This window comes from Mus caroli, unplaced genomic scaffold (assembly GCF_978045245.1).
Source record: "Mus caroli unplaced genomic scaffold, Mus_caroli_1 scaffold_2, whole genome shotgun sequence".
NCBI classification, from domain to species: domain Eukaryota; kingdom Metazoa; phylum Chordata; class Mammalia; order Rodentia; family Muridae; genus Mus; species Mus caroli.
The window spans coordinates 22101961-22123955 of record NW_028227257.1 but is presented as its reverse complement, the minus strand read 5'-3'; the positions used below and the strand labels follow the sequence as shown (position 1 = coordinate 22123955).

The window sequence follows — 21995 nt, the reverse complement described above, 5'->3', positions numbered from 1 at the left end:
CTGCTGAATCATGCATACCCCAGCCCATGCCCATTTGAAAGGTGGGAATCTCCGAGAGCACCATGGCAAGATTCAGTTAGATGCAAACCCATGCCCCACTCCGGTGAAATCTTTATCACAGCCCCGCCACACCTGGTTACATTCACCCTGAGAAGAGGAAACACGGCTTCAGGGGAGAAGGACCGCTTTGAGCCACCTAGAGACGGAGTATGGAGTCCTGGGCAGTGGGAGCCGTACTCAGCGCACATCAGTGGACTCCGGGCCATCACTTAGTCCTCACCACAGGGGATTGTGGGATACTCCTGAGTGTTCTTAAGTACTCAGTGGTCCTTGGCTGCTTGCCTCATGAGCACAAGACCTCAGGTTTCATCCCTGGCACTGTAGAAAATAATTATTATCATGAGAAAGCAACTTCCAGCTGTCACCTGATGCAGGGTATAAAGTAAAAGGGGACTTTCCTTTTCCCGACCAACCCCTTGTCAGATGAAGCATTGTAAAGACTTGGGGATTCTCCCAGAACTTTCTCTAAGTCTCCAGTGTGTGTGCGTGTGCGTGTGTGTGTGTGTATCTGTCTGCACACACACATATGGGCAAAGCAGTCATACTACAGCAGTAGTAGATCCTGCTTGCCAGAGCAGAGCCCAGCGCCTGGGTTATCTCCACACCTGACGACCCTGTGGTGGTTGGTGTGACTGACCCACTTTGCAGATGCGGAAAACAAGGCACAGTGATGCCAGGAGTGGTGGCTCCTGCTGCCAGGAGGCTGTGATCTTTACATCTTTCTCCTTACTTTGACAGTAAGACAGGAGCATCTTTCCAGACTATACTAAACTCTGGCGCTGGTCCTCAGGGCCAGCGGGCTGTTGTTTGTTTAGACTCCTTTGAGGCACACTCAGCTATTACTGGCTTTCTGGGCCGAGCTGTTAGGCTTGTGTGGTTTGTAGAGATACCTCTGGCTTTAGAGGGTGGGCATGAGGGGACACCATGGCTGTGTCTTTGAGGATGGTGGAGCCCTGGCTTGAGGGATGGGGCTGGGTTGAGACATGTTGCATCAGAGGAAGATGGTGGAGTTTCCTCAGGATTCCATGCTGCTGCAGCTAGCACCCAGAGCCAGCGTTCTGCAAGTATCTGGTGCAAGACTGAGCTGTGCAAGGGGTAGGGCAGAGTTAGGGAGATGCTGAGTTAGGCAGGACCTGGTCTATTGGGGCTGGGGCGTGGCAGGGAATGTGGAAGCCTTTGCTGTCCTGGAATGTTAGGCACCCGACCCATGGGAAAGGGCTACCTTCCTTTTGGGACCTCAGTTTATATTCTTCACTGCTTCCCTTTGGTCCTCAAGGACCTATCTCTACCTCAGAACTTGTAAGTGGCGGAAGAGATGGGGGCTCCCTCAAGTGGGTGACTCACGGTGACTGGGCAGAAGTCACGCCCCTACTCTAGGGAAGCGTGAAGTCTGGGTCTCAGTTCCAGGAGAGACACTCTCCAAAGAGAGCCTCTACTTTACCCTGTATGAACCCCCCCCCGCACCCCAATACTGCTAAAGTCCTTGTTGGTGCACTCCCCAGCTGCTGGAGTCGGGACACAGTGGGAGGGAGAGGTCCTAAGGAGCCCCGAGTTCCCATCAGACCCCTCAAGCAGCCCCTTTTCCTGCTTGCCCTGTGTGGCTGTGGCCTCACTTTTAACTTTTTTTAACCTCGTCTTTTAACTTACATGCTGTCTGACTTCGGGCAAGTTCTTAAACGTCTTTGTGCCTGGGCCTCCCCATCAGTGAACTAAGGATGCTGTTGATACCCACATTCTGGATGCTTGTGGGGATTCAGTGTTTTTAAAGAGCTTAGAGTCGGGCGCAGCGCTCCTGGAGGGTTTAGACCTGGACACCTAGTGGTCGCTGTAATGTGACCCTTTCAGTGTCTAAGCAGGGTGCAGCTCTGTATGGCTGTGCTCAGTCTTCTATTTACCTTGCAAATGTTTCCAGAACAGCTGGTAACAACCTGTCTATTGTGGGTGCTGTTCAGGGTGGGAGCCTGGATCTAAGAACCTTGGTCCATAGCCCCCTCATAGACAGCAGTTCCCAAGTCCACTTGGTCTGGTTACCATCCTCAGAGGCTGGTACAGACCCTCCAAGTGTTCCTCTCATCCGTTTCCTGTGGACCTGTGCACAGAGGTTCCACACCGCAGCCTGCAGCAGCCTGCTGGGTTCTTAGAAATCTCCCCTCACAAGAAGCTGCAGAAAAGAATTCCAGGATGAGTTGGTATAAAGCAGAGTTGAGTTTATTAAGGTAGTTTAGGGGAGCTGAAGAAATGGCCCAGTGGTTAGAGCACTGGCTAGAGCACTGGCTGCTCTTCCAGAGGACCTGGGTTCGATTCCCAGCACCCACGTGGTAGCTTACAACTTCCTGTAACTCCAGTTCCAGGGGATCCAACAACCTCACACAGACATATGTGCAAGCAAAACACTAATGCACTTAAAAATATTACTTAAAAGACAAAGGAAAGAAAAGACTGTAGGGCTCGGTCTGGGAAAGAATAAGGTCAAGAAGCAACTGTGGAAGGTCCTCATGCCAGCATCTGGGTTCATCTCCTGTGTACACAGAAACACGCACACACACGCTAACACACACATCAAAGTGTGCAACCCTTGGGTACACAGAAGCATACATACCTCTTGAGTGTGTGCACACACTCACAGACAGACACACAGAGATGTAAACCTGGGGCTTAATAGAAAGAGAGGTGCATATGAAAGGGACAGGACCCCCAGATGCTGGTCTGGTGGGACTTCGGAAGCCCCCTAGTCTCTTCCCTGTAGCTATGTATAGGATTTTGGAGGCTTTTGGAATTATGCTGTTCCAAGGGTTTCTAAGGAACCCTGCCTTGTTTGTCTCTCTTGTACTTTGCCTGTTCCCTGCCCCCTTTTTTCTACGATAAGGTCTCACCTGGTTGGCCTTGAACTCACTGTGTAGACCAGACTGGCTTTGAACTCAGAGAAATCTGCTTGTCTCTGCCTCCCGAGTGCCAGATTAAAGGCTTGTGCCACTAAGAGGAGATCTCTTACTTAAGTGTGCATGTATGTGCACAGGTGTGCACAGATGCATGTACCTGTCCCTGGAGGCCGAAAGAGGGCATTGGCTCCCTCCATCTCACAGTTTCAGGCATTTGCCAGATGCCAGGCTTGTCACGTGGGTGCTGGGGTTTGAACCTGTCTAAACTACTAGGGCATCTTTCTAGCCCATTTCCCTCCTAGATGAGATCCTGGGGTGATCGTGGGCACCCTGGGGAGGATTACAGAGTGGGCCAAGCGGGTGGACAAGGGCCTCCGACTGTAAACAAGGATGGAGATTCTTAGAAAGTGGCAGGTTTAGCCGGAAAAGGAGAACGGTCACACTCAAAGGTCGTGTAATCTTGGGCCTTAACCATAGTTCGTTGCTAGTTAAGTATTTGCTGTTGTGTGTGCTTGATATGTGTGTGTGTGTGCACACGCATGTCACAGCATGTTGGGGAGTTGGGTCCCTCTTCACTGTGGTTGTCAGGCTCCACAGGGTCGTTGCTAGCTGAGCCATCTAGCTGGCCCAGCTTTGGTCCTTATTTGAAATACCCCTGTATAGAAGGAATCTTACCTACATCAGCAGGATCCACTGCATATGCTGGGACTCCTGACTCTTGGCTGGAGAGAGACTCGGGTAGTGTGGCTGAGGGTTCCTTTACTCTCCCACAATCCCTTGATGTGCCCCGTGTCTCTGACCACCCTCACACTGAAGGTGCAGAGGAATGTCTGCTGCAGCCACTCCTGGGCTGCCCCCTGACCTAGCCGCCTTTTCAAACACCCTGGGTCTGCATGGCAGGTATTAGCCACAGCCTCTTCCACACCTCCTACCCCCAACCCCCACAAGCCAGCATTGCAGCCATGGCCCAGATCCCCCTGGCTTCGTCTTAAAGGCTCCACTTTACCCTTCTGTGTATTGGGGAGGTGCATGCTTCCCTTGGTTGGTATAAGGTCTCAAGCCCAGGGACTGTATCCTCAAACGATGCACACATATCTTCAGGTCTGGCTCTCCCTCTCCAGGCCGGGAGCCCATTCTTGATTCCCTCCAGCGACAGGGGACACAGCATGTACAGTTTTGTTCTTGTTCATTCTAGAGAAAGCTCTTGCAAAGTAATTCTTTGTATCTTGTAAATAGGTTTCACTTTAAAATCTGTTTTCATATTTTGTATTGTTTCTCAGTGTCCTTCTGAAGTCAAGGACCCGATGTTCAGGAACTATACAGCCTCAAGGAGGTGGGGTGGATGGACTGGACTGCAGGGAAACCCATCTGTCAGCAGACTTCTCAGGACAGTGCTGATGGACACTGTGACCTGAGGGATGGGTTACCATGGAAACAGGACTTCCCTGAATGCCCACTCCTGGACAGACCCTCAGGGGTATCTAGTGACCCCTGGGGCCATTGGGCAGGTCTCCCCAGCCCACATTCTCTGAGGCTGGGCATCAGCCTGAGCCACACCCCAGTCTGCAGCTCTGAGGGTATAGGACTGACTGCTACACCCGGGTCCCCATGGGTAGGAGCCACAGAGCTTGCTACCGAGTACAACTGAAGAATCTTGTTCCTGTCAGGGTTCTTTCTTTTTTTTTTAAGATTTATTTATTTTATTTTATGTAAAGAGGGCATCAGATAGCATTACAGATCGTTATGAGCCACCATGTGGTTGCTGGGATTTGAACTCAGGACCTCTGGAAGAGCAGTCTGTGCACTTAACCACTGAGCCATCTCTCCAGCCAGCTGTCAGGGTTCTTTCTTTGAGAGATCTAGTCTGGTGCCAAGGCCTCCTGCAGCCCAGAAGAGTGGTTGGTTCCTCCACAACCCCTGGTGGCACATCCAGAACACATTCCAGTGACTGCTGGTGTGCAGGACTTCGGCCCCATTTGGTCTTGTCATGGCTCTGTCACATAAGGGAAAGACATGGTACAGGGGACAATAGCCACGCCAGTGTACAACTGGGGAATTGGGTTCCAGAGCCTTCCAAACTGCCGTCCATCTGACTTCCTCTCACTCCCAGGATCTTTGGGAAGGTCAAAGGGTATTTTGGCGGGATCCTGATCCTCTATGTGAGAGCGTGTGAGAGCTCTAATGGTTTTCATGTTCACACCCTACAGTGTCTCTGCAGGTGCGGATGTTGAGGTCCAGAGAACGCGAGCAGCTCGCCTAGGGACACGGAGCAGGAGAGGTGGAACAGGGTCGTTAGGCCAAGACCCCGGATACTACAGCTGGTGTCTGCACCAAGGCCCCAGACTGCTCCCCAGATCCACTGGGGTAGCCCTGCTACCTATCAGGTGAGCAGAGATGGGAGAGGGGAGCCCCAGCCCAGCTTCCTGGGTTGGGCATAGATGTGGAGGGTAGCAGGCATCGGGTGGCATGGGGCCTTCAACTTGGTCCCTCTGTGTATCCAGGTCCCTGGACCTCTCAAACTTGCTCCCCCTGCTCATCATTTGATTGTTTATTAAGCACCTGCTGTATACCTCACTCGGTGCATACCAGTGAGCAATTCAGAAATTAAAAGAAGAGGGGAGCCGGGCATGGTGGCGCACGCCTTTAATCCCAGCACTTGGGAGGCAGAGGCAGGCAGATTTCTGAGTTCGAGGCCAGCCTGGTCTACAAAGTGAGTTCCAGGACAGCCAGGGCTATACAGAGAAACCCTGTCTCAAAAAAAAAAAAAAAAAAAAAAGAGGGGGCTACATATAACCAAGGCAGTACAGTAGCCTGGGGGTTCATGAAAGAATTTGAGGACCCCTTCCTAAAGGATGTGTCTTGAAATTTCTTTTCTTTCTTTCTTTCTTTCTTTCTTTCTTTCTTTCTTTCTTTCTTTCTTTCTTTCTTTCTTCTTTCTGTGTGCTTATGGGGAGGCATGTATGTGAACCATGCATGTGTGAAGGTCAGAAGTCAGAGGACAGCATGCAGGACTATTTCTTCCACCTCTCCTTCCTTCCTTCCTCCCTCCCCCCTCTTTCTTTCTTTCTTTCTTTCTTTCTTTCTTTCTTTCTTTCTTTCTTTCTTTCAAGATTTATTTTACTTATTATACGTAAGTAAGTACACTGTAGCTGTCCTCAGACATCAGAAAAGGGAATCAGGTCTTGTTACAGATGGTTGTGAGCCACCATGTGGTTGCTGGGATTTGAACTCAGGACCTCTGGAAGGGCAGTCCGTGCTCTTAACTGCTGAGCCACCTCTCTAACCCCAGCCCGCCTCTCTTTTCCATGTGGGTCCTGGGGATTGAACTGAGGTCAGCAGTGTCTCTGATAGGTGCCTTTACCTGTGTAGCCATCTGCCTGACCCAGGAAGTGACTTTGAGCTGACAGCTGAAGGAAACTGAGTTGGGAGGTGAAGCTGTCAGGGAATAGTGTTTGCAAAGGTCCGGTGACCAGAAGGCCTGGCCATCCCTTCTTCAAGCCACTGTACTGTACTGCACCTTCTCCCAGTGTTAGACGACTTGTCAGGCATGGATTCATTCAGCAAACCTTAAGTGAGCCCTTCCTATGTGCTGGGGACATAGATAGGACTCAAGTGTCCCTGCCTAAGAAAGACTGAAACTGACTTTGGGTCTGGCAGTCAGGACTTTGGACGGGTATGTCTTCTCTCCATAACTGTGTCCTAAGGTGCCAGCAATTCATTTTACAGGCGCAACTGAGACGAGTTCTCCCAGGGTGGCTAGTCCCCTTCTTAGGACCTCAGTTTCCCTATCCGCTAAGTGGGTGGGGTGGCTTGTCTGCTCCCAGAGGCTCTCCTCTACCTCGGGGATTTCTGTCGCCCCCAGCCAGGACCATGGGCAGCAACAAGAGCAAGCCCAAGGACGCCAGCCAGCGGCGCCGCAGCCTGGAGCCCTCGGAAAACGTGCACGGGGCAGGGGGCGCCTTCCCGGCCTCACAGACACCGAGCAAGCCCGCCTCCGCCGACGGCCACCGCGGGCCCAGCGCCGCCTTCGTGCCGCCCGCGGCCGAGCCCAAGCTCTTCGGAGGCTTCAACTCCTCGGACACCGTCACCTCCCCGCAGAGGGCGGGGCCTCTGGCAGGTCAGCCCTCCCCCTTGCTGTGTGTCCCTGAGCTGTGGTGCACCCTCTCTGGGTTCTGGGGACTCGGTTTTCCCGAGACTGCGAATGGGGAATGATTCGTAAACTGGAAAGCGGGGCTCCTGGCGCTTTCGGGCTCCCAGGTTCAGAGTATATAACGGGTTCTGAAGGAGAGGGTTGTAGGGGAGGGGACCCTGAGGCCCTCAGGGGACGGACCGCCACGGACTAGCTGCCGCCTCCTCCCAGCCTTTGTTCCTGGCTCTGCTGTGCGATGGCCCGAGTGCGCCCCTGCGCCCTCTGCTGGCGCTGCGTGGTGCAGCAGCCGTGCCGCCCAGAGGCTGAGCGGGGGTGACTCACGCTCCTGCATGCATGGCTATACACCCACACGTGCAAATCCCACGCTCTGTCGGAGCCATACTCACGGCTGCACGCCCATGCGTGCAAATCCCAAGCTCAGACAGAGCCACACGCATGGCTGCACACCCACACGTACAAATCCCACCCAGACTCAACCATGTTATATGCCCACATTGGGCATGAACTCACACTGAGTGGAGACACCAACAATTCCTAGAGACACACCTGGGCCAAAGCACACACAGATACAGGTGTGCATACAACCTCGCCCCCTCAGATGGGCCTGTGCACCACCTTGCATGCAGAATGCAGACACGGGATGTAGGGGTTCCCAGCTCCACATCCCACCACAGGAACTTGGTTGTGGTGAGACCCTTGGTCAGGCAGCCCACTTCCCGCCATGCAGCCACACACCCATTCGATCATTTGAGAAGGATTTGTGGAGCCTTGGGCAACCGAGGGTGGGATGCAGGATTCCACGGAGCAGCTGTGGGTGAGGGGAGAATCAGGGGAAGGGTCCTGAAACTTGGGCCAGAAACCTGGAGCTGCCAGGCACACACACAGGCAGAGTCCCTTAAGTGTGGGGCTTGGGGCATCTTCTGTGTGCTGCTCCTGAGTGCAGAGCAAGGGAGCCTGATCTCGGGGCTTCTGCTTGTGTCAGTAGACTCATTAGATAAGGAACACCTAGTCTGCAGCCCAGCCGGGAGGCACAGCCTACTTAGCTCCCTCCCAGGGGCAGGCTGGTGAATGAGAACGGCGCCTACCCCAGCCCCTGCAGGGTTCTGACACCTCGCATCCTTCTCTGCAGGTGGGGTGACCACCTTTGTGGCCCTCTATGACTATGAGTCACGGACAGAGACTGACCTGTCCTTCAAGAAAGGGGAGCGGCTGCAGATTGTCAATAACACGTGAGTGGCCTTGCGGGGACTGCACTGGGAGCTTGGGCCTGTCTGTACCCAGAGCTGCCGGCAGAGGGCGGTGCAGAGCCTACAGGGCTGCTTCTGCTCTTGGTGGGTGGCGGCCCTCCCTAGACCCCGACCAGTGTCCTCCCTTGTCCTGGGCCCTGTCTCCGCGCCTCAGCCTCTCCTTCTCTCTGCTTCTCTCTCGCTGGCCCTTAGGAGGAAGGTGGATGTCAGGTGTGTACCGAGGCCAGGTAGAGGGGATGCTTCGCTGAGGCTGGGGGCTGCTCTCTGCATGTGCTTCCTCCACCGCCCCTGTGTATTTCCAGCTCTCTCCCCGTCCCTTTAGCTTACCCTGCATCCCACCTGTATGAGCCGACCCTCCCTCCATCTTCTCCCCACACCTTCCTGTTAGCTCTCTTCCTCCCTGTTCTGATATGTGATTCCACATTGGGTGCCAGCTACATGCAGGAAGGACCCAGTGTATTCTGTAGCCCAGGGAGGGAGGCAGTGTGGTGGGGAGTGGGTTACACCAGACCAGGTCAGGGGTAGATAGAAGTAGGCCGGGGTCCCTGCAAGATGACCCCAGGAGAGGGGGCTGTCTCTATCAGACTGCCCATCCATCCAAGGAAGGACAGTGAGTCACAGCAGGTAAGGGCAGCATCCCTGGGAGGGGGGGCAGCTGCTGGTTGGAGGTATGTGCTGGGCTATGGAGGCCTCTCCCTGGAGCAGGTAAGGCTTGGGGACTTTGATTTGAGCTGCTCTGGAGGGTAGAGAGGATCCATCATTAGAGTGCCCCAAAGGTCTGGCTAAAGAGGTAGGCTTTCCGTCTCCCTGGGCGTGTCTCGCTGCTCATGCCTCCTGTTCCTCATGCATGCTACTCCGTTTGCCTGAAATACTTCTCCTGTATCCATCTGGTGAACTCCTATTCAGTCCTCAAGATCCAGGGAGGGGATGCCCGCTGTGTGAGGCAAAAGTGAGCAGGTTCCATGTTCTGCACCGGTCACTGTCATTCATACCCCTCCATCTCGTTATCTCTGATCCCCGGGGTGGGGTGGGGGCAGCATCTCGTTATCTCTGATCCCCGGGGGTGGAGGGGCTGGTTCTATTTTGTGAATGAGGAAACTGAGGCTCAAAGTCAGGAAGGCCCTTGTCCAAGGTCATGTGGCTACCGATAGCAAGCCCAGGATGGGACCTGGGCATTTTCTCTTCTTTTCCTGAACTGGCGCCCTGGGGAAGGGACCTCCCTAGTACCTCCCCACCAGAGTGGCCAGTTGCTCCTTCCCTCCTAAAGGGAAGCCCTGAGTCCCCATTGTCCCCGGCTGCTGATGGTACTGGTGGCCAGGAAGAGGAGCAGTGTGACCCTGGCCCTGAGAGGATGGTGCCCCAGAGTCACACGGCTGATAGAGGCAGAGGTGAGAGAAGGAATGGCCACAGACCTCGGAGTGTGTGCCGCTGGTGGAGACCCGCCCCGTGGGGAGTCTCTGCACAAGTGGCAGGAGGCAGGAAAAGCTTGGGGACTTGGACTCTGCGTCTTACTCTGGGGTCACAGCAGCCTCCACACCTTTGGGGTGCAGTTTCTTTCTCCTCTCTTGACCTGTACAGCCAGGCAGCCAGAGTCAATCACAAGGGAATCTCCTCCACTGGAGGTCCCTGGGTGGTGGGGTCACAGGAATGAATGGTGAGGCCAGGATCTGGCTGTTAGACCTGCTACCTCCCGGGGCCTCCCTGCTCTGCTCGGAGAAGTTCAGGTGCCAAACCGGTCTGCCTGGTGGAGAATGCCATTGTTCTCAGCTCAGCATGGCCCCCCACCTCTTCCTAGCCGAGAATCTGGGGCTCCTCGCGTGGGAGAGTGCCAGACCCCTGACCAAACCAGTTCCTGGCTACCGGAGGCAAGGCTGTCCTCCTAGACCCTTGGCATAGGAAGTGGGAATTGATGCCCCATTTCTAGGGTAGGTGCACTGAAGCCTAGGTGTTCATCCCGGCTCTGAGCCCAGTCTGAAGCCATGACAGACTCCACTTACTAAATATTGCCTCCTTTATAAATGTGACCATGAAAACCCAGAGAGGGCATGCTGTTTGTCCAAGGTCACACAGTATTCCTCCAGGAACTACTCAGCTTAGGTTTTTGAAGGTTGGGGGGAGGAGGGACCTGTCAGGCTGCTCATTTTGGCTATAGTTTGACCACCTCATTCTGTGGTTTCTGATGTCAAACTGGGGTCCCATTCTGGTACAGACTGTCTTCTGCCCCAGTCCTCCTGTCTCCTGGCTTCCAGGGATCTCAGCTCTGCGGGTTGGGAGAGCTTGCTGCTTTTGGCTGTCAATGTTAGGGACCCCCTGATTTCAGCCTCTCTCTGCCATTGATTATGCTGTGTGGCTTTGGGCAAATCATCTCCTCCTCTGTGCCTCAGTTTCCACAATCTATAAAGAAAACACTGGTCTTCTTACCAGAGTGGCTGGGTCTTCCACCTCTCTCAAATGTAGTTTCCTCAGCCAGGGTGGGGGTCTCGCCTTCTTTCCTGTTGGATGATCTTGGGGGTCAAACCAGAGGAAAATGTATGTACACCAAGTGAGGATGGAGCTTTGGGGCAGGGGTGAGCTTGCACCTTGCCTGTGTGTATGTCCCTCATGGCTCCACTCACACCCTCTTCACTGCTCATGTCCACCTAGAAGGGACCCCTCTGGCCCAGCATTAGCCAGGGTCTGATGCTCACCCGGTCTCCAGCCCATCCTTCAAGCCTCCCAGCTCTGCTTGCTCCTGGCCTTGACTTCCCCATCTGTGAAGCTGGGCAAACATGTGCCCAGATCTCCAGTGCATTCAAGTCGGGGCTGTGTGACTCAAGGCCAGGGTGGGAATGCTGTGTGTCTTCTCAGGGTCAAGGCAGGGACAAGGTCACCAGCTGACTAATTTGACTTCCATGTTGTGTGCCCCCCAAGCTTTGCATGAAGAGCTGCAGAGCCATTGAGCCTCGTGGTACCCACAGGGAGGCACCTGGCTTGGCTGTGTGACCTTGCACAGAGCCCTTCGCTTCACCAGCCTCGGTCTTCCCGTCTGTACTGGGGGTGTGGGAAGGGCTGGACCCTAGCTCCCAGGCCTCGTTCTCCGATCTTCCCTCAAACCTCCAACCTTTTCCCTGTCCCCTTTGGTTGCTTTGGATGTGAGGTCTCTGGCTGCCCCCTGGACCCTATCACCAGTGTCCCCAGCACTGCCTGGCTCTCTCGCTCTCTCCCTCGGCCCCCTGCCACGGCCTCTCACCACCCCCATCTCTGCCTCTTCTCTCCTGTCGGGCTCTCGCTTGCTCCTCCCTCCTCTGTCTCTGGACCCCTGCTCCAGCCAGACCTGGTTCACATTCAGATGGCTGCAAAGGTACTTCAGCCCCTGCCCCTCCTGCCCAGGCCCAGAGCCCGAACCTGCTGGGATCCCTCCTCCTTCCTGCCCTCCTCCCTCCTCCCCTTCTTCCTGGGGCAGTTAGTGTAAGAGCACTGGGGCTCGGCCACCTCATTCCCCATGACTTGCTGTGTGACTTTGGGCATGGCCCAGTTCTCTCTGGCTTCACTTTCCCCAGACAGGGCTAGGCTGCAGGAGGAAGCCTGTAGGTTTTGGTTAAGGACTTTTAGGTGTGAGCTATGGTTTGGAACAGGGGCACGTACTGTTGTTTGAAGGGATGGGCCTGAACTATTGCCAGGCCAGAAGCGCCAGCCCTTGTCTCCATCGGGCATCCAGGCTCTCAGGGCTTGGGAAGACTTTGAAGGTCTAATGTGGCATTTATCTCGTGTAAACTCTGCTTCTCCCATCCCTGCCCCAGACAGCGAGCTTCCTCCCTTCCTTTCTCCTAAGGCACCTGCAGGCCACTCTGCGCTTCTGGACACTTCAGTCTGGGGTGCATGGGGCTCAGTTCTGCTGAGGTTTTAGGTGGCATCCCTCTGCAGTATGTCAGTATGGAGGTGGACGTTCCAGGCCAGTTCCTGCTGGCTTGCTGTGTACGCAGGCTGGCTCAGCTTCCTCTGCTGCGGAGCCTGGCCGTGTACCTGGGGAGGTCAGGGTTACCGACCCCGCTCCCCCGGTGACCTCATTCTTTGCTCCCTCCCTCCTGCTCAGAGAGGGAGACTGGTGGTTGGCACACTCGCTGAGCACGGGACAGACCGGTTACATCCCCAGCAACTATGTGGCGCCCTCCGACTCCATCCAGGCTGAGGAGTGAGTATGTTGTTCGGCTATGGTCCGCTGTCACCGCCACTTCTAGTACCGAGTCCCTCGTGGGCCCGTGTGGGTAGAAGGCTGGCCACACTGAGGTCTCAGTACCCAGGGCCAGCACTGTGGGCAGCAAACCCTGGCCGACAGTCACAGCCTTGTCCCTCCCACCCCAGGTGGTACTTTGGCAAGATCACTAGACGGGAATCAGAGCGGCTGCTGCTCAACGCCGAGAACCCGAGAGGTACCTTCCTCGTGAGGGAGAGTGAGACCACAAAAGGTATGCCTGAGTGCACGGTGGCTGGCAGAGCTCAGCTTTGAGGGTATTACTTGAGCTGGGTATTGGAGAGTGAATAGGAGTTTGGTACATGGGATGGGGAGGGGAGAGCCTTGCAGTGGAGGAGGTAACAGGAATTAAAGTTAAGGTGGCACTTGAGGAAGACTGAGTGATCCAGAGGTGGACAGGACACGCAAGCTGAGGCTTCCTCCGGCCTCAGTTTCTCACATGGAGAGTGGGTACAGTTTACCAGGAGTGTGACACAGCTGTGGATATGTTTTGCAGATGGGAACAGGAGCCATATGCCCCCCTGTTTCCCCTTTCCCTTTCCCAGGGGCCTTTTCTGGCCTTGCCCTTCCCCCACACCATCTTTGCTGTTTCTGCCCTTTCTCCTAGCCCATCACCATGGCAACCAAGCCAGGCTGCTTCCTGTGGGCCTGGGGCTCAGCGGGAGATGGAAAAGTGCACCCCCCCCTGTGCTGTGCACAGTACACAGGGATGATGGGTGTGTGTGTGGTGTGGTGTATGTGTGTGTGTGGTGGTGTGTGGTGTGGTGTGGTGTGGTGTGCTCGCTCACTGTTGGGGTTGGTCAGTGTTGCTGGAGTGAAATGTGGCGAGGTCCTGGTTCCTGGGGCTTGGGGGTATGGGCAAATGTGAGAATGTGGCCTCTGGGCATAGGTATGCCGTCAGCGGAGCCTTCTGTATGCACATGAAGTGGGCAGTCTGTAGAAAACATGACTTCCCAAGGGTTGCCTTGAGACAGGTTAGGATGGGTCCCAGGCCTAGTTCTCCCTGACTCACTTATGTTACCAGAAGATCATATTGACGTCCAGTGGAGCTCCAGGGGCCTCCTCAGTGAGTGGTGGGCAGTCCTTCCACTCAGAACTGCCAGCTACGTGGCAGGCCGCTGGCCCCTGCACCCCGCCCGCCTGCCTCCCCAAGGCTGAGGCTATGCAGGCTTTAGTTAACAAAGGTTTCCGTTCAGGTCATTCTCAGCTGCAGGTTTTCTAGGCTCCAGAGAGGCCACTCAGGATGTACCTCCTGCCCTGGACTAATTACTCACAGGTCCACACAGCCAGCCGCTACTCCTGTCTGCTCAGCTGGTGTCCAGTAGGCAGAACAGGACAGGCAGGCACAAGGTGGCTATACCTGGAGAGGGCCAGCATTTATGGAGTGCTTGCTGAGTACCGTGTGAATCTTCACGGTTGTCTCATTGTGCAGGGAGGAAACAGAGGGCAAGCAGCGACTTGTCAGGGTCACACAGTTGTGAGCACCTTGGGATTCAGATGTCTTACCAGGGCTGTGAGGCGCAGGCTCAGAGACATCTCTGCCATTGGGGTTTTGTGCCTACATGGCTGCCCTGCTCCTCTCGGCACACTAGGGGCTGAAAGAGAGTGGGACTAAGTCAGTTCCTCAAGCAAGGAACGCACTAGCAGGGTACCTCAGGGGTCTCCTCCCTGCCTACCCACAGGTGCCTACTGCCTCTCTGTATCCGACTTCGACAATGCCAAGGGCCTAAATGTGAAACACTACAAGATCCGCAAGCTGGACAGCGGCGGGTTCTACATCACCTCCCGCACCCAGTTCAACAGCCTGCAGCAGCTCGTGGCTTACTACTCCAGTGAGTGTCCCCAGCCGGCCGTGTGGGGACTCGCCCAGGGGAGCAGGGTGTCTGCCGAGCCTCCTCACCCCTAGGATGCCTCTTCCCTCCCTGCCTCTCCTCCATCTCCTCCCTTCTTCCCTTGCTCCCTGCCCAGCCCCCCTCTTCTCCTTCCTCTGCAGCTGGCCGGTGAGGAGGGGGCCTGCCTTGAGCACGCTAGAAGGGAGGGGCCAGAGGCTGGTGTTGATTGTTTCTGCAGCCCTAAGACTGGTCTGAACCGGTTCCTGGGAGAGAAGGAGGGGGAGGCTTCTTTGATAGAGAATGGCAGAGCGGGCTGGAGCTGGGCTGCGGGCCGTGTGCAGTGATGGGTTGGTGTGGGCTCTTCTGTGCGTGGCTGTTTCAGGTGTAGCTACTTGAGCCGCCTCCTTGGCCTGGGCCTCAGCCTCTCTAGGACTAGCTGCCCCTCTGTCCGTCTGCTGATGCTCTGGGGATCATCTGGTTCCCAGACCAAATCCTCCAGGGCTACCACAGAACCTTATGATACCGTCCCAAGGCCCCAAGCCCAGGTGGCTAAAGGTTGCTCCATGCCTTCACCTCCAGTTCCTCCAACCGCATCGACAGCTTCTCACCTCCCGGCACCTCTTCCAACCCCACAGCCGATCTTGTCTTGGGCTCTGGCACAGGCGATGTGCTGTATGGGTGGGGTGCCTCCTAGTTATCCCTCAGATCCAGGCCAGGGACCTCTTCCTCTGGAATGCCTTCCAGGGCTCCCAAAGAATTCCTAAAGCCTGCTTGACTTCCCCCTCCCAAATATCCTGTTTCATCTGTGTCCTGAGATCTTGCTAGGTGACTGGAGTCGGGGTGTGGCCTCCCTAGGGCAGACTCTCACACCTGTTCCACACTAGTTCTGATACGCTCAAATCTGACAGGTAACTGAACCAATGAGTGATTTGAGCAGGTGACTTTTGTGCCGCAGGGCCCTGGGGAAAAGAGGTCTACAGGAGGGTGTCTGCCTGACCCCAGAGCCAATACATAGAGCCGTACACACAGGACAGGGAAGCCAGCTTGCTGTGGGACCCTACCTGAGCCCCATTCCCTGCCTCCATCTCCAGAACATGCTGATGGCCTGTGTCACCGCCTCACTACTGTGTGTCCCACATCCAAGCCTCAGACCCAGGGATTGGCCAAGGATGCGTGGGAGATCCCCCGGGAGTCCCTGCGGCTGGAGGTCAAGCTGGGCCAGGGTTGCTTCGGAGAGGTGTGGATGGGTAAGGAACACATGCCCCTGTCCCCATCCCAGCTAGGTAGCTCAAAGACCCTGAGTCCCTCTCTTTAATTGTCTCTACTGAACAACTGGGCTGTTTTTCATTTTATTGTTGAACATTAACTGTACAAATTGTTACACTTGTTACAATTGTTTTCCTGTGACACTTTGAACCCCACATGTAACATACTTGGCTCACTTCCAGTCTCTCACTCCACTCCCTGTCCCCCCCACCCCACGATATGACTCACCAGGGTCAGCACTGAGGTGGGCTCCTGACTCCTTGTAGCCCATGCTGCTGAAGATGAAGACTAGGGCATCTGTATACCAGCCGCACCTGGGGACTGGGCACCACGGTCCTCAAGGGCCTGAGTGAGTGTGGTCAGGTCTCACGCCAAGCCTCAGCCTCCCGATGTGAAGAAGGGGCTGATGCCAAGCTTCAAGGGGCATCTGCATATTAGTTCAGCACAGAAAGAGACAGCGCTGTGCTGTGCAGAGGGAGTGGTGGGAAGTCAGTGTTCAGTTTCCTGTCTAATTGTGCAGCCATCGAGAGGCCCCTAGGGCATCGAGCTGCCTTAGCCAAACCCAGGCTCCCTGCCATGGCTGCTTCTACCCACCCACCCACGAGTAGAGGGGGACCATGGGGCTGTAGTGGCTTTCAGAGGGCACTGGAGGGGCCGGGTCAGGTAGGCAAGGGAAGTCTTGGGCTGTGAGTAGGAAGGGCAGAGGGAGAAGCCAGCTTTTAAGTTGAGACCAAAAGGAGGGTTTGGGCAGAACCTGAGTGAGCCACGGCCTTGGTCTTTCTCAGCCTCATCTATAATTCTTGGTATGTGGTGGGGATCTGAGGGCTTCCCACCTTTCCCCTGAGCTCTGCAAAGACCAGCAACCACCGGGAATCAGGGCATCCAGCCTGACCTGAGACAGCTAGAAAGCTACCCAGTCTCCCTGCCTAATGCAGCACAGGCACTGAGCTGACCTCTTGCCCCCAGTGACCCCAGACACAGCCCTCTCCCTCCTCTGTCCCATGCTGTGGTTGCTGGTGCCTGGGGTACTGAGTACCCACCCATCAGGCTGCTGTTCGGCTTCCTGTCCTGTCCTAAGCAGTCAACATCCTAGTAGCGGTCACTTTGTGAGCAGGCTCCGGACACACACACAGTTCACAGCCCTGGGACGGGGCTCCATTCCCTGAGCCTATTTTATAAGTGGGAAGTCTGGCCTTGCCAGAAGCCCATGCCATGAGTTCAGAGGCAGAGATTGAGACAGGCACTCGTGTGGACTCGCCTGGGTGGCCCCGGTGCAATAGAATGATGGCCTGTGCTCATGTTCCCACGTCTCTCCCCGACAGGGACTTGGAACGGCACCACGAGGGTTGCCATCAAAACCCTGAAGCCAGGCACCATGTCCCCAGAGGCCTTCCTGCAGGAGGCCCAAGTCATGAAGAAACTGAGGCACGAGAAACTGGTGCAGCTGTATGCTGTGGTGTCAGAAGAACCCATTTACATTGTGACAGAGTACATGAACAAGGGTAAGGTCTGAGCCCGGGGTGACCTTTGTCAGGTGCCCACACAGGGCGGGCCGAGGGCAACTTACTTCTTACCCCAAACCACCCCAATGAGTGGACCGCTACATCAGGGACTGACTGCCTCTCTCTTTTCGTAAATAATAACAAATCTAGTGTTTTGTTTTGTTTTGTTTTCTAAAAGACGGCTTCTTTTGTCCTTTCCCACTGTCACCATCCCTGTTGTTGATGGTTTGGTGGCACACACCTGTAATCTCAGTGCCCAGGGGTTGAGGCAGGAGATCGTGAGTTTGAGGCCAGGCTGGGTACATAGCAGGACTGTCTCTGTCTTGGTAAACAGCAGTGTGGGGCTGGGGTTGTAGCTGGGTTGGTAGAGTGCTTGCCTAGCTTGCACAAGGCCCTGGGTTTGGCCTTAGGTTTGATCCCCAGTACTGCAAGAATTAGGCACACACCTGTAATCCCGGCGGCACCGGGGAGGTAGAGGTAGGAGGACCAGGAGCTCAAGGTCAGCCTATAGAGTGGGTTGCTTGAGACCCTGTCTCAAAACAAAAATATATGTATAGCATCCACATTACCTACCCCAGAGTTCCCTGCTGTCCTTAGTGCTGTGACTCTCCATCCAGCTTCAGCCTCAGGCAGCCACTGGCTAGCTGGGTTTGGTCCTGATAAACCTGTTTGTCTTGGGCTTTGCACATGATCTTTTGCATCTTATCACCCCCTGTTGTGTCTGCCTGACCTCCTCCCTACCCCACTTACTCCAAGGGCCCAGTAGGATTCCTTGATCTAGCTCCCTGGAGTCTTGGCCTTTGAGCAGCCCTGGCCAAGGTCTGGAAGCCACAGTTTCCTGCACAGGGAGACCCAGGCAAGGCTAGAGCTGGATCTCTCTCTCTCCAGGGAGTCTGCTGGACTTTCTCAAGGGGGAAACGGGCAAATATTTGCGGCTACCCCAGCTGGTGGACATGTCTGCTCAGGTGAGTCTCCTCTTCCTACACCTTTGGCTCTCGGGCTCAGTGCGCCCCCTTCAGGAGGCCTGCTTTCATTACACCAGAGTCTCACCCGGCAGGCGCCTGGGAATCAGAGGCACATACTCATAATTAAGAATAAAAATAAAATATTAAAAGTTTAAAATTTATTACTTCCATTTGCTAGATGAGGAAACCGAGGGACAGAGAGGGGTCTTGGGATAACAGGCAGGACCTGGCACGCATCTGTGTCTATGGGTCATCTGGGGCCTCTTTTGTATATACTTGCCTGCCCGCCTGGCTGCGTCTTATTGTGCCCCCCTTCCCCAATTGCCCTTTGCTGTCCCCTCTCCCACTGAGCTCTGCTCTACCTTTTCAAGCCAATGCTGTTTATTATAAGCTGAATGAAGTTCCTTGCTTGAAAGGACGCGAGGTGGGCAGAGTGTTTGGATGTCCTTCTATCCTCAGGAGTAGCTAGCCTGAGACACCGGCTTACAGCACTGGGACGGTGTGGGTTAGCCCCTGAGCCAGGCTCTCTGTCTCCACAGATCGCTTCAGGCATGGCCTATGTGGAGCGGATGAACTATGTGCACCGGGACCTCCGAGCCGCCAATATCCTAGTAGGGGAGAACCTGGTGTGCAAAGTGGCCGACTTTGGGTTGGCCCGGCTCATAGAAGACAACGAATACACAGCCCGGCAAGGTGGGGGTGCCTGGGGGTTATCCGATGGTATCCATCTGTCAGGTGGAAGTGAGAGTCATGCTCCTGCGGCAGACTGGTAGTGATAGCCTGTGCTTTCTTGCTTGTAGGTGCCAAATTCCCCATCAAGTGGACCGCCCCTGAAGCTGCTCTGTACGGCAGGTTCACCATCAAGTCGGATGTGTGGTCCTTTGGGATTCTGCTGACCGAGCTCACCACTAAGGGAAGAGTGCCCTATCCTGGTGAGGAGGCTATACCTGTGTCCCTCACCTTGGCCCTGGGGGCAAGTCTCACCCTCCCCCAACCAACACGCCATCCCCCGGGCTTCCTCTTTCCAAGCTGATCTCTGATTGCAGGCTGCCCCTGGTCAGGACTCAGCCTCAGAGGCGGGGTTCTGTACACCATAGGGTCAAGGCTATCTAGGCTGTGTCGGTCTCTGGAGCCATCTCTTCATTGCCCTCTCTGTTCATAGGGATGGTGAACCGTGAGGTTCTGGACCAGGTGGAGCGGGGCTACCGGATGCCTTGTCCCCCCGAGTGCCCCGAGTCCCTGCATGACCTCATGTGCCAGTGCTGGCGGAAGGAGCCCGAGGAGCGGCCCACCTTCGAGTACCTGCAGGCCTTCCTGGAAGACTACTTTACGTCCACTGAGCCACAGTACCAGCCCGGGGAGAACCTATAGGGACTGTGTGCTCAGAACTGTCACCTCTAGGCTTCTGGGTGTTGCCTCCAATGCACCTGCCTCCCTTTATCCTCTCTCTGGGGCTGTGTTGCCTCGGCGATGCCCCTTTTGGAGCATGGAAGGGCTTCAGGGATGGGGCAGCCTGGAAGGACAGGTGGAGGCTGGTACAGTGACTGTCCCACGCCTGCCATGGCCACAGGCTCTCTCTGTGCATTCTCTCTGGAGTTAGCCTGCTTCTCGCAGGACACTTGTGACAGCAGAGCTGGGGGTGGTTTTCCAGCCTCAACCCACTCTGCTCACCTGGCACCGCCCCACTTTCTTCACCCTGGGTCTGTTTCAAGCCGGCCAGAGAGCCTTTCCAAAGAGGAATGAGGCCCAGGCCTTGGCTATACGTACTTCCTGCCCCTGGCCATCCTTGTTGGAGGCTTCTGGGTGGAATGCTGGGTCTAGAACCTTCTTCCATGGCTCTCAGGCAGCCCAAGGCCCAACACCAGTTGGGGTAAGTGTCAGAGTGAGCACCCCTCAGCCCCGTCCTCCACAAGGGACCCTTGAGATCACCAACACATTGCCCCCATTTCTCTGTTGGAAAAAACTGAATCCAGGAGGGGTTGTGACTTGCCCAAGACCAAGGGCAGTTTAGGGTTGAGGTGGGCTTGGCACCTGGTGCTCCTTTTGTTCCTCAGGAACTAACGAGAACTGTTCTCCAAGGCAGGGGGCAGGGTGGGGCCTGAGAGTGGCTTCAAGTCGGCAGGGTTCTGCTGCCTCTGATGCTCATGGGTCTATCCCGGGGGAAGAGGCAAGCAGGAGACTGAGCCAGGAGTGAGGGGTAGAAAGTGGTGGTGTGGAACAGGCTTCTGTTCGTCACAGTGCTGGTGGGCTGGGGTGGAGTGAGCTCTCAGGCTGCAGAGGCAGTCAAGTAGAAGAGGAAGAGCTAAGGGGTGTGGAGTCCTGCTCCTCATTTGTCCTGATCATTTCAACACCCGGCCCTTGCTCTCCTGCCCATGCCAGGACTCCCTAACTCAGGGAGGGAGGGGAGGTCCTTAGCCGGGGAAAGGAGACGAGGGTCCTTACTGCTGTGTACCAACACTGACCCCGCCCTCTCTGAGCTGTACTCTCTGCCCGTGACTGGCCTCTGTCATTGCTCTGTCCCCCCTCCCCCCCCGTATTGATAGATCCATAGCTGGGCATCTAAGGGGGCCCTGGAACAGCAGACAGCTGACTGTCTGGCCCCTGGCTCCTCTGCTCAGCCCTTAGGCTATGTGGTGGCTTCTCTCTGCCTCAGTGTCCCTGTCTGTAAGGTGGGCAGTTGATGATTTGTGGCATCTCAACCAAGGGCCCCTATGTGTGTGTGTTTGTGTGTGTGTACACATATGTGTGCCTGTGTGTCTTCCCTTGTGTCCATATTTAACGTGTAAGAACATCCCTACTCTATCCCAGACCATTTCACCCATTGCCCCATCACAGCAATAATGTCCCCGCTGCCGGGGACCCGAGCCAGCCAGGCCGTGTTTGCAGGGAAGGATGCCAAGCAGGGCCTGCCCTGACAGTTCCACTTTACTCCCATATTCTCCCCGTGCTCCTGGCGAGCCTGAGCTTGCCACCCGGTTCTCCCTGCCCGACTCCAGCTGCCCAAGGACCTTTGTGTAAGGTGGCCTCAACTGTCTGGTTTTCTTTTTTTCTTTCTTTTTAACAGTGTTTTGTAGATTTCAGATGACTATGCAGAGGCCTTGGGGACACCCCCCCCAGCTCTGGGCAGGGCCTGGGGATCCCACATTCCATGCCCAGGCTTGGGGGAGGGGGACCCAGATTTGTTGTACATATTTTGCATACTGTCTGATTAAACACAAACAGACCTCAGTTTGGTCAGCAGTTTATTGGACATCGACTGTGTGGGGGAATAAGAAGAGTGGTGGATGTAAGGGAAGCCGGCAGTCAGGGTTCTTGACCCCTGCAGCTAGTGGCTTCTGGGCCTGGAACTGATCAGATGGGGCAGATGCAGCATGTCGGCACTTACTTGAGGATCTGGAGGAGGCACCGAGTCCAGGGCAAGAATGTTTGTGAGATGCGGGCCCCTGGCAGGATGGAGCAGAACTGCCCAGCATGCATGGAATGTGTTCCTGGGTAATCTCCAAGGCTGTGGTGTGGGGTGTGTGTGTGTGTGTGTGTGTGTGTGTGTGTAGGCGGGGTGGGGTGGTCCAGGTGAGCTGTGTGTGCTGCGTGGAGAGTTCCTATCTACCCCCATGCAGTGTTCTCTCTAACTTTCCCTTCCCACTCTCAGTCTCTCCTCCCATAGTTCTCACACATCTCCAGCTTCATATTCAGGGACGGGGCTTGTTCGACTCTGAAAAATCTATCTCTCACAAGCTACAAACTCCCATTCAACCTTCAAAACCCGTCAGAGGCCATAGAAGGCCATGCAAGTTTTCTCTAAGCTCCGGAATTGTCAAGAACTGTCATGTCATAGCTGTTTACACCGAGCTCCATCCCCTGGA

The 21995-nt window shown here is 55.3% G+C and overlaps 1 protein-coding gene across 5 annotated transcripts in view; it reads left to right on the top strand.

Moving 5' to 3' along the window:
- Src (SRC proto-oncogene, non-receptor tyrosine kinase) overlaps positions 1-21360 on the top strand; it is a 49522-nt gene extending 28162 nt beyond the window's left edge. For 2 of the 5 annotated variants that reach the window (XM_085832724.1, XM_029474465.2), the window contains exons 3-16: positions 5158-5323; positions 6802-7056; positions 8219-8318; positions 8529-8546; positions 11644-11676; positions 12409-12507; positions 12678-12781; positions 14250-14399; positions 15491-15646; positions 16988-17167; positions 18056-18132; positions 18672-18825; positions 18933-19064; positions 19295-21360. In XM_085832724.1, the coding sequence (XP_085688850.1) occupies positions 6810-7056; positions 8219-8318; positions 8529-8546; positions 11644-11676; positions 12409-12507; positions 12678-12781; positions 14250-14399; positions 15491-15646; positions 16988-17167; positions 18056-18132; positions 18672-18825; positions 18933-19064; positions 19295-19503 (1659 nt within the window). In that variant the 5' untranslated portion in view covers positions 5158-5323; positions 6802-6809 and the 3' untranslated portion in view covers positions 19504-21360. Of the gene's footprint in view, positions 1-5146; positions 5324-6801; positions 7057-8218; positions 8319-8528; positions 8547-11643; positions 11677-12408; positions 12508-12677; positions 12782-14249; positions 14400-15490; positions 15647-16987; positions 17168-18055; positions 18133-18671; positions 18826-18932; positions 19065-19294 lie in introns of all 5 variants that reach the window. The other 3 variants (XM_029474463.2, XM_029474466.2, XM_029474467.2) reach the window with 3 other exon arrangements.
- Positions 21361-21995: the final 635 nt, after the last annotated feature.